At 45.5% G+C, this 12,359-nt stretch overlaps 1 protein-coding gene across 4 annotated transcripts in view; it reads left to right on the forward strand.

Annotated features, from left to right (window-relative positions):
* gbf1 (golgi brefeldin A resistant guanine nucleotide exchange factor 1) overlaps positions 1-12,359 on the forward strand; it is a 75,162-nt gene that overhangs the window by 34,836 nt on the left and 27,967 nt on the right. For 2 of the 4 annotated variants that reach the window (XM_087836989.1, XM_087836990.1), the window contains exons 5-9: positions 3,046-3,164; positions 3,235-3,343; positions 4,752-4,812; positions 10,179-10,233; positions 11,430-11,465. In XM_087836989.1, the coding sequence (XP_087693115.1) occupies positions 3,046-3,164; positions 3,235-3,343; positions 4,752-4,812; positions 10,179-10,233; positions 11,430-11,465 (380 nt within the window). The remainder of the gene's footprint in view (positions 1-3,045; positions 3,165-3,234; positions 3,344-4,751; positions 4,813-10,178; positions 10,234-11,429; positions 11,466-12,359) is intronic. The other 2 variants (XM_087836991.1, XM_087836992.1) reach the window with 1 other exon arrangement.

Below are 12,359 nucleotides of genomic sequence, written 5' to 3' on the forward strand. Positions count from 1 at the left end.
AGAGAACAGCGTAGGTGTCACACAAACATGATGCAGAAAGGTCAGCACACTGTCAGGCTACAGTTTAATAGTCTGCAGACATCTAGGTGGAAATGACTGTAAGACATTTTAATTTTAGAGAGCAGTGTCTCCTCTCTGTGGTCTGAGGTCTTCCTGCAGAGTGAGAGCAAACTAAGCTGTTGACAGATATCCAGAAACGGGGTGTATTCGCTCTCATCTTATTGCTCATCTTCCCCCTTCTCTGTTTTCTCAGAGTCTCCTGTAGTCAGCAGTGCCACGCTGTGCTGCTAGCAGCCGCGTGGTCACTGGACCTCACAGGGCTCAGAGCGAGGCTCAGCCGAGGCTCAGGCTGCAGGGACTGCAGAAGAGGCGAGCTTAGAGTGCAGCTGAAGCCTGCCTGAGGCTGGAGAAACTCTTATGTTCTTAATAAACTGCCTGCTGTAATGAAACGACGTGTCACACTCGTGTGCTGGACAGTCAGAGCATTAAAGAAATCCAGTCAAATACAGTCAACTGTGGACACGTGCTCAGTGTTTGCTGATTGTGAGTCAGCTCTGTGAACCACAGCTCATGGTTAGCAGAGCAGCTATTAGGAAGATGAACAGAGAACAACAGAACGAGTATAAATGCAGTAAAGTGTGTTCCTGTGTGTGGTTTGTCATGCAGCTCCAGCTCTTGTTGTGCGTCCTGCCTCTGTGCCCACTCTGTTACGCCACGTTTCAGGATGTGTGTGTTTGTGGAGTTTGATGGACTCGACTTCATGTGGCAGCTGTTTCAGACACACACACACACCCTCTCCTCAGTGTTATTTTAACCCCCCACCACAGCCCACCTTTGCACTTGCCTGCTCTGTGCCAGAGGAAGGATTAGTGTTTTCTATCACTTCTGTCTCTGCTCGATCCCCGCGTGGCTCCAGTTTCTCTGTGTGGGTCTTGATGTTTCCAACACGACCTCCACGCTTGTTGTCGCCCTCGACTCTGGAGGGATGTGGGCATGACTGCATCTCCCTGGACTTCTCTGAAACCAGTTCTCAGCCTTAAACAAACGACGACTCTTGTTCTGCTCACCATCTGTCAAAGAGCAAATTCCCAAGAAGTGTCTTTAACTTTAATTACATATCATGTAGTAAACACGTGTTCAGAGGGAGAGGTCCTGTCAGAGTGTTAATGTTGACAGGCTGCTTTGTTGGGGGGATAGTCCTAATCCCCCCCCCCCCCCCCCCGCTTATTAGTTAATGAATTGCTGCTGGTGAGGATGGTGGGAAAGAAAAACACGATGGCTCAGCCACTCTGGTTTCAAAAACAATGGGCTGTTCGACAGGAGTCGGTGAGCTGTTTGTCCAGCTTACGTCCAATAAAGGGCCACATCTGGTCACGAGATCCATGAAGCACGATGGATGCTGTTTGAACATGTCTTCATAGTTGCTCACTGCCACCACGTGTTGGATATCATGGCTCACAGTGTTTATGTCACCACTGAACATCTGGCAGTCTCTGATTGGAGGAAAATGCTCTGACTGTAGAACTACATTAGCTTGTCCAGTTACCTGTGAGACTGTGAAGTTGCTCTAAATCCTAAATGGTTCATGAAGCAGAAACTCTGCACTTACTTCCTGTCACAATTTATTTATACACTGCTCATATGTGTAGGGTTCCTAATGTAATGTCCTTTTTGAGTCTTAGGAAGCCTCAGAGTTGAGGCCACATCAGTTCAACCACCTGCTTGGTCGAGTCCTGTAAAAATCTGAAAGCTTTTAAAACGATGTCACTGTTTCAGATTTAAACATTGTTTTTAATTAGGAAATCTGGTGAATGCAGCAGCTACATGCCAGAGGCAGCAGTCACTGACCTCACTGCAAACACGTTATGGATTGATTGAATCTTTATTTTGAACATGTTGAAAAAGTACAACAACATAGAATTAAAAGAGACAAACAAAGCAAAACAAAAGGAAAACGATCAAAAACAACTACAAATAACTTTCATGTTCAAAAAGGAAGAAGCATGAGCTGATTTAATCCCACCCCTTTTCCACTATCTAGTAATCAATAGACTACAGAAATACCTCCTTGCAATTACGTTATGTCATGTGTATTTTTTTTTATTATTCATTTTTTATATATATACATATATGTTTCTATCTATCCATACATATGTATATACACATACGCACATATACACATTTTCAATAACCCCATTAACACCTCAAAGGATACACAACCTACAGATATATATATACCCACACCAACATACCCGTGCACCCGCACACACATGAAAATATTAGACAAGAACACCCGATCAGATCTCCACCTCTTCCCTGTACCCTGTAAAACCATCTTAAACTGCTGTTTAAACTGCGCCATGCTCGGCTTCATATCTTTACTTAGTCTGTTGCACAGCTTCACTCCACACACAGAGATGCAAAAACCTTTTAATGTTGTACGGATACGAGGATGTTTTAAATTTAATTCCCCCCTCAGATTGTGTCCCCGTTCCCTTTTAGAAAACATGTTTAGAATATTGTCAGGAAGCAGGTTATTAATTGCTTTATATATAATTTGTGCAGTGAGAAAATGAACCAGATCTGTGAATGTCAGAGTTTTTGATTTGATGGATGTGATGGTGGACAGCGCTATGAGCTCCACAGCAGCAGCATCATTCCTGTTCTGTCAGCACGTACCAGCGTCTCGAGCCTGCGGTGCAGCGTGCACATGTGTGCCGGGGATTACTGCATTATTTTAAACATATATGCGACACTTTACGGTGCTCTGTGCTACATAGTTTATATGCTTGTGTATGCCACATGTTCTGCAGCAGCAAAAACAATAGTTGATTATTAATAAAGGAAATATCAAGACTGGCCTTCATAAGTTTTGAGACGACTGAATCAATCTTCCTTTATTCAGCTGTGCGAAAGCTCACGATGAAGAGGAGCCGATGAAGTCCAGTCGAGCTGGACCTCATCGATGAGCGTCTGAGAGTCAGCTTCTCTTCGGCGCCTCTTCAGTGACGACGGTCTGACTCTTCTGTTTGTTGTCTGTTGCAGATGCTAGCCACGAGGCAGCAGCGGAGGCCATTGAGAACATGGCGGACGCCGTCACGCACGCTAGATTTGTAGGAACAGACCCGGCCAGTGATGAAGTTGTCCTTATGAAAATCCTACAGGTATGCCCCGTTTGTCACTGTCACTGCCAGCCACAGTATGCATGTTAGTACAGCTGCACTGCTGCTTCAGGTGCTGAGGACGTTGCTGCTGACACCAGTGGGAGCCCACCTGACCAACGAGTCTGTCTGTGAGATCATGCAGTCCTGCTTCAGGATCTGCTTTGAGATGCGTCTAAGTGGTGAGTTTATTTGAAGCTCATTCAAGGAAGCATTGCATCCTGATCTGAAACAGTTCAGGTTTTACTGGCACGTTCCAGCAGCTCCTTCACAGCACAGCTCCTGTGACGCAGGGTTCATCATTTAATGCCTGTGAAAGGCCTCAGACAGGCTGAGAGTGAAGGATAATAAATTATTCTGACCCTGAGGACATTAGGTACAGTGTTTGTGTGAGATTAGCCTCACACTGATAACAGAAGACATTTTCACTAGGGGTGCAACGATACTCGTATCGATATTGAACCGTTCGATACAGTGCTTTCGGTTCGGTACGCATATGTATGAATAATACAAAATTTTTAATTTATTTTATCAACTTTCCTTCTGACGGTGCTGTCTGTGTTGAGCGCTCAGTGGATCTGCGCTCGACAGTGCAGCCTAGGCGGAGTAGTCGAACACAGATGAGCGCAGCGCAAGCTAGCTAGACAGAAGTTAAGCTCGTTGCAACATGGCAAATTGAACCTCCCCCACCCTCATTCAGATCTGGCGTTTGGAACTATTTTGGTCTTCATGTGACGTATGACCCTGAAGGTAAGCGCGTCATGGACTAAAGTAAAACAGTATGTTGGATGTGCCAGCAATGCTCAATTACATGGGTGGGAACTAGTGCGTTAGCGCAGTTAGCTCGTTAACGTGTTGGCCGTCCAGCCCCACGCACGGGGCGATCCGCGGTAGCTCGTTAACGGAGATTTGCCGTGTTGTGGCGTTAACGTCATTTCAGATTAACGCTGACAGCACTAGTGGGAACACAACGAATATGACTGCACATTTACTCCGACATCATCCTCGTGCAAAGACAAGTGGAAGCAGACAAAAACAACAAGCACGCATGCTACAAACTTTACCCGAGTCATTTAGACAGCCGTTAGCACATGATTCTCCTTATGGGGACCTGATATGTTTAATATGCTGCTGAGAATATAGCCCAGAAGAAGCGTATAGTAGAGCTTTTATTTTGGAAAGAGACATTTCTCTGTAATAAACTCTCTTTTCCAAAGATGAGTGATTCCTCCACCAGATAGATTTATTTTATTACTTTGTTGTTTCAGCAACATTAAATTTAAAAACTGTACTTTTGAGTTAAAATATATATTTATAATTTTAATAAATGACAAATTAAAAAGGCATGAACATTTTTTCTTGTATCGAAAAAATATCGAACCGAACCGTGAATTTTGTGCATCGTTGCACCCCTAATTTTCACATCTTATTGGACGACCTGTTCTTTGGCTGTACCGCCGTCGTCTGTGAGGTTCAACTAGTCCAGTCCTGTTAGTTACATAAAAATATCAAATGATGTCTTAAACTGTCTCCACTCAGAGGCGTCTCCTCTCACACAGTTTTTGTTCTCATGTCTCTGTCTGTGTGCAGAGCTCCTCAGGAAGACGGCTGAACATACGCTGGTCGACATGGTGCAGCTGTTATTCTCCAGGTAAATGAATGACAGGGTGACTGTCTTTAATATAAACGAGGAAGGTTGTAAGACAAACACTCTCGTTAAAATAAATGTCCACAGTAAGTTTGCAGAGATACAGGTTTCCACTCCATGATATTCAGAAGAGAATGAAAGGTGGAGGCGGAGCTTTGTGAGCTGGGCCCTTTAGCTTTGGGCTCACTGACCGGCTGTGTGTCCACATTAAATACATGATCACACGTCCAGTAAGATCTGTGAGAGAAAACCACAAGCTGTTGTTACCTCAGTCTGTAAGGTCCTATATATGAAGTTTGCCAAGTTTATTCTGATATTTAAAATGTTATTGCACAGCAGCCATAGTCATTGTCTAATCTGGGTTCTCAAATCATGGCCTTTTCTCAGTCTCCACTTTGGCTTCAATAGAAAACTACATGAATATGAAAATTATCCTCCTAATTTTATGAATCCTCAACAACAAAGACGGACACGGTTCATCTTTAGTCTCGTCTGCTACGACCAGTTGTGGTGAGAGGAGGAAGACGTGGAGGAGAGCCAGAGATTAATAACAGATATGATTCAGTGCAGAGAGGTCTGTTAACACAGTGAGTGAAGAAGAAACACCCAGTGCATCATGGGAATCCCCGGCAGCCTACACCTATTGCAGCATAACTAAGGGAGGATGCAGGGTCACCTGGTCCAGCCCTAACTATATGCTTTAGCAAAAAGGAAAGTTTGAATCTTAAAGTAGAGATAGCGTCCAGACTGACAGTAAAACAACAAGCTCGGTGTTCCAGCGTTCGGAAGAAGCAGCTGCTAGCACAACTAGAGATCGATGAGGGGGACCAGGATGTGACGTCAGAGGGAGATATCATCAACCCCACCCAGGATCGGGTACCAAGCCCCACATACAACCCAAAGCCTGATGAGTGCGAGAGGGGGGGGGGCATTGCAAAGCTGGAGACTCGAACCCTCCATGGCCAATCACCAAGACTGTGTGAGGTACCCTGGAGGTCTGCATAATGAACAATCCTTACTGTGACCATCATCAAGACTGAGCAGCTGATCTACAGAGACGAACACCAGGAGCATCCTCGTTGGAGGAGGGGACTCGAGGCCAAGATCGAGGCAAGTTAGCAAAATGTCAGAGGTGCAGAAAGGTCGATAAAGAAGGCGGTGCCTAAGAAGTACAGGTGCGGTCCACACCTGAGGCTGTGGAACCTGCCAGCCAAAGACTCGCAGCCTTGGCCAGTTACAGAGGTGTACCAGAGAGATGGAAGACACAACCCATAACAACAATGCTCCATAGCTAGTGGATCCACGAGCAGACCATACCTGCAGGATCAGGAACCACAGTGGCAAAATAAGCATCTCAGGTATGAAGAGGCCCTGACAGGATTGAAGGAGCTGACTGTGCTGCATATGAACCAGCTGCTAGTGTGACACTAACTGGAGCTGGACTGTCCTGATCCCCGAGCATCTCCAGTAGGGACCTGCACAATCCAACTGCTCGCCAATGACCTGCCATTCATAACGCACAGTTCAGCAGCGTGATCCATTATTGAAGGATGGGATTCATGGCTCCGGTGTTTGGACAGCTTCTGACATTCGGCTTTAAACTGTGGTCAGATTAACTGCAGGTGTGCAGAGAGGGTCAAAGCACAGTGAAAGTGTGTCTTAGTAATGATAACAACCTAAACTATGCTTAATAGTCTGTCGCCATCATTAGGATGAGATTAGAGATGTTTTTATTTATCTTCAAGTAGGGAGATTCTTACAGACACAAAGAAGTCCAACACAGCAGACACGTAACACTCACTGGGAGGTGTAAGGCTGAGGTATGTTGAACAGATGTTATCTAGCCTTGGGCTAATCCAGTGGTTCCCAAACTTTTTTTGCTGGGCCCCCTTGTTTTACAAGAAAAATGTTCGCGCCCCCGCCTTCTCGCGCACAAACACATCCTCCAACCACACACGCCCATTTTTCGCTCCATTGTGGTTTATTTCACACCTCAAACATTTAGTAAACAATTAAGCAAATATAAGTAATCTGCAATAAATTACAGGTAATAAAATAAACTACTAACTCTTTTACGCTGCGTCTGCACCTACACGGGTGTTTTTGAACACGCAGCTGTTTCGTCCACGTAAACGTTTTGAATCACTGAAAACTGAGATTTAAAACTCCTTTATTGCGTTTACGTGTGGACGAGGAATACAGAGTTGGTCACTCAACGTCAAAGGTATGTGCCTTTATCACGCCACGCTGTGTGCACATTATTGTTTACATGAGATGAACTGCAGAATGATCGAGACAAAATACTGTTAATCTGACTGTCTGCAGGTTTTACACACAGTTACTGTCCCTCTGTTTACACAGGCAGAGGCGTCACGCTGTCATTATTTTACATGTAGTTGTTTTTTCCTGTGTAATAATATTCAACATTGCATCAATACATTTTTCAAAAAATGCCTCTCTGTGCAAAATGGGTTTAAAAACATAAACTGTGGGATCCTGTTTGATTTAAACAGCCCAGCGCTGCTCCCCACAGGGAAACCAACCCTGCAGGGAGACCTACCTCAGCACCTGTGCAGGTGAAGCCAAAGGGAAGATGTGCTTCACCATATTTTCTAGTCTTTGGCTCAGAATGAAGCTGGTTTGGAAACATATTCAGCGATGCTTCATCTCCTGCTTTGCGTTTCTGTGGGCGCCCGTGCTAGCAGTGTCCAAGCGTTTCGTTCGCGCGCCCCCCCCCCCCCCCCCCCCCCATTGCAATGGCTCTGCGCCCCCCCCTAGGGGGCGGGCCCCACACTTTGGGAAGGTCTAATCAAACCCCCTCTCACTCACAGCACCATCGTCCACACATGTGTTTAGGAGTGCCAGTCACATGTGGAGACAAAGGGATGAGCTGTATGATCTGCATATAGATAAAGCTGCTCTCTGATTCAGCAGCAATGATCCATAAATATTAAGCACACACACATCACGCACTGAGAGTTAGCATCGCCACATAGAAGCAATCAGCAGCAGCATGTCTGCTGATGTGAGTGACTGCAGCTGGATAACAAACAGCTTCAATGAAAGCTGTGATTTGTTTCACCTCCTGATGCTGTGCGTGCTTAACTAAGACTAATGACATGGGCTTTGTCACAAAGCTCATCCTCCTCTCAGTGAAGTGCAGAATTAGTTTCTGGTTGCTGCTGTTTGCTGCCAGTTCCTCTGAGCAGTCCAGTTGTTGTTTGCTGCCAGGATTCTTGTTATCAAGTCCTTACAAGACCTGACTGTGTTAAATCTCACTAACAGACATCTCAGCACACGGTGCAATGAACCAGTCTGGACTTTCACTCCATTGTTCTCATCCTGCACTCTCGCACACACAGACACACACACGGCTCGCAGCTCATTTCCTGCGTGTTCAGCCCCCCGCTTGTCCACAGACCCCAGATAATAGAGATGTGAGTCTGGGATGCCCTCCACCCTCACCACCTCCACCCTCACCCCCTCCACCAGAGAGTAATGAGCAGCAGCTCGGTCTTAGATTGGCTGCTGAACGTATTAAGCATGTTAATCTGTTGGAGCCACAGATCGTCCAATAATCGTGCTTACAGAACAACACTCTATTAACGCTGAGCTAATGTCAGGCTGCTGGCTCACACACTGTGTGTGTGTGTGTGTGTGTGTGTGTGTGCGCTTGGATGTTGATGAGATCAGAGCTCATCATTATGAAGCTTTAGCTTCACAGAAACCTGGTGACACTAACACTCTGTTACGTTTGCTGCTTCACTAATGTGCCGACACTCTTACAGGGATATTTCCTCTTAAGCATCTGATGACAGGCTCTGTGTTTAGTGCTAAATGTTTTTTCTTTTGGGGTTTTTATTATTTATTATTGTACTTTTGTAGAGTTTTAATCAAAAAGTCGTTGTTAGTGTTTTGTGAGAGTTAAGCTTTTTTGGTTCAGGGCTAAAGGATGCACTAAATAACCTTAAAGCAGTGTCCTTGCAGGAGCCAGTTTCCACCTCTGGGCCAGTATACAACAGTTATTTAAAGCCTCTGCCTAAATAAACAGGGAGGCGTGAACTTCCTGTGTTCGCACGTGTACATCACGCACACACATACACGCTAATAAAGGCACAGAATTACTGCTGTGACGTCAACAAATCAGTGGACACTTTTCAAAGACTACCAGTCAAATTTGATTTAAACTTTAATTAGTTTTTCTTTGGCTCTGTCACGCAGACACATTACATTTGCTGTAATAAGCTGTTAATTAGTCGTCGATGATTTCGATAGTCGACTAATCGTGGCAGCCCTATTCGACAGCCAACATCCAGACTGACGGCGAAACGACTAGTAGGTCAGCATTCCAACATTCGGAAGAAGCAACTGCTATCACAACTAGAGATTAACAATGTACGATGTAAATGCTATGACGAAGAGGAGCCAGGACATCAGGGGGGAGATATCATCATCCTCACCCTCCAAGATGGGTCCAAGATCAAGGCGTCTTAGGATGGCATGGCCTCGGCTTACTGCCTGAACAGGTAGAGAAGGAAGTCATGAGAATAAACCAGCTGTTCTCCACTCAGCCATCCAAGCTGTGCTCTCAGTGGCAGAGTACATGATGCACATGGCTCAGTACATGAATACGTCAGGACAAGAAGGTCTACAAATGCCTCGTAGATCCTGGGATTCCTAGAACAGCACAAGATCAACAGGACGCTGATGGCGAGCAACACTAGAGGCCTACTTCAAGCACACGACGCTATCAAGCGTGGGATGCGTCTGTGCTGTGCGAGCCTGAACCCTCTCAGTGAAACAGCAAAGATACTGGAGACGTGTAATTGGATCAGAGCTCAGGCTATCATGTCTGTGTCCTCGATCAGCCAGGTCACGATCATCGAAAGAGCTCGGAAGGAACAGTGACGTCTTTGAGTTTCTTGACGAGGTTTCATCTGAGAAGCTTCTTCAGTTCTAAGAGGAACTGGCGGAGAGATTGAAGCTGTCCTTTAAGAGACTCATTAACCCTCCATCTGCCTGATCACATGAGCCACGGTGTGAACAGCTGTGGGTCAGTATCAGCCAAGGGTTTGGATGAACCCATTGGGAGACCTAGCCCCACCCTATCATGTGATTTATCAAATGACCCGAGACGTGAGTGGACATCAAGGCGTCTGGGATGGGACCTTAAACCTGGATGAGCTCCGTAGATTACAATAGAAATTGAAAATAAACCCATTAAATGAGGATGTGTGTCCAGTCGTTTGACTGTCGGTGTGTTTGCTTCCATTTCTAATCACTCACATCATCTAAGAAGCGTGGGCGAGGTTGGTGATTCATGTCAGACTGTAGATGGGATGTTGTAACATGTTCATGTCTCTTCACAGACTCCCCCAGTTCAAAGAGGAGGCCAAGAGTTATGTTGGTGCTAACATGAAGAAGGTAACATGGCTGTGAACGTGCTGCTTGCTGTCATCGTGCTTTCTCTTTGTTAATCTGAGTCTGTGTCCTCCCCTGTGCTTGGATCCACTTTATTATTTGTAACTTTTCCTTTAAAGTTTCCTGTACTTGTATGTGTCCCTGTTTCCCCCCCACAGACCCTACCTGTCATACTGGACTCTGAGGGTGTTACTTGTGCAGAGCAGCATAGAAACACGAGTGGGCTAGACAGGGTACTTAGCAGGGTTAGCATGGCTTCTTGGTGGGAGTGCATGAGCGCATGAGTGTTAAACATCGGTGGTTTCAAGGATGTAGTTGAATCAAACATCAGCATCTCAACATTTCTGCAGGATCCACCAGTGAGCAGCACAGTGGTGTGGGCTGTGATTACATGTTGGAGTTGCACTAAGTGACAACAAGAAGAGTCAACAGCAGAACTAGTTACACTCTGGCTTCATCTATCAGATGCTGCTCTTTTATTGCACTGTTAGAGATGACGTTTGTGAGTCTTTTGTGCTGTATATGCAAAATTATTGTCAAAGTTAAAGCCGTGACTGTGGTGCTCTGCACGCCTGCTGCTGACTGTCCTGCAACTTCTAACGGCAGTTTTTATAAAGCTCATTCTTACGTTGCACCGGCTTTATGGGCAAAATCACTTTACAGCTTTAAATGTGTAAAATCTTTTACATATTTAGTGTAATTAGATCTATCACATGACTGAATATGCAGACACTTTGAGCTTAAATTAATCCCTGCACAGCAGATCCATCAGTCAGATGCAGGTTAAAGTAAACGCTTCATGCAGTCAGCTGTGCTTCGGCTGAGCTCTTATGAAAGCCTGTTGTGGTTCAGTCTGGACTTCCTGTGAACGTCCCTGCCTCTGAAGCACTGACTGGTACACCATGTTTGTCCTTTGAGCTGCTGGTTGCGTGTCACATATGTGCGTTCGATGCAGATTGGGGTGTTCCCAGAGTTCCAGCACTCGTTGCTTCTTGCATGGTCTGCCTGTCCACTGACACGTCTGTGCTGGCTGCTCCTGGTTACAGCCTGCAGTGACTGTGCACTCTGATCCGGAGCACTGTTTGCACTCCTCCCGTCGTGCATAGATGTGTATGCTCAGTTGTGTTATGTGTTGGTCCCACTTATGTGCTGATATCCATCACTAATCACGGGCTTGCCTGCTCCCCTTCTCTTCTGAGGCTTACAATATCTTGTGGAAAAACAAACGTGTGCAGGTAAGGAAGATTACTCTCAGTATTTAGGCTCGGCCAGTGTATAGATTCTCTCCCAATAACCTTTGACTTTCCCTCGCTACCTTAACCTCTTTTCCTTTACCTGTGACCTTGGCAAGATGGAGGCATGACATGACACAAAAACAGGAAGCAGGCCTGCTGGTGTGACACACAGCAGTCTATGACTGTGTAATACTCACATTACATCTGGATTATCATACTTTAAATGATTGAATTCATTTGGGCTGCACAGCTGTTGGATTTCATGTGCCAATATGTCCCAGCTGGTAGCAGATAGCTTTATGTGTGTTTTTATTTAAAACAGACTTCCAACTATCCCCAGTGTTAAATAAATAAATAAATAGTTAGAGGATTAAAACCTTAGGGCATATTCTTCCAGCAGAAGTCTCTTCCTGTTCTGTTTTGACTCATAGTGGGCGGGGCTATGCGATAGGACAGGGATCGTTTCATATTCTGCTCAGTGCAATCATTTTTCATTGCTTTAGATCAGGGGTGTCAAACTCAAATACACAGTGGGCCAAAATTCAAAACTAACGTTAATATTTATTGAAATATATTTATTCCTCCAGATATAAGAATGAATCTTTTCTTATGGTAAAACAAAAAAGGTAAAATGGTCTGTATTTGTATAGCGCTTTACTCGTCCCTAAGGACCCCAAAGCACTTTACACTATACACAATCATCCACCCATTCACACACTGGTGATGGCAGCTACATTGTAGCCACAGCCACCCTGGGGCACACTGACAGAGGCGAGGCTGCCGGACACTGGCGCCACCGGGCCCTCTGACCACCACCAGTAGGCAACGGGTGAAGTGTCTTGCCCAAGGACACAACGACCGAGACTGTCCAAGCCGGGGCTCGGACCAGCAACC

Source organism: Neolamprologus brichardi, unplaced genomic scaffold, assembly GCF_056152115.1.
Source record: "Neolamprologus brichardi isolate AB-2024 unplaced genomic scaffold, ASM5615211v1 NODE_ptg000032l+_length_1147064_cov_1, whole genome shotgun sequence".
Taxonomy (NCBI): domain Eukaryota; kingdom Metazoa; phylum Chordata; class Actinopteri; order Cichliformes; family Cichlidae; genus Neolamprologus; species Neolamprologus brichardi.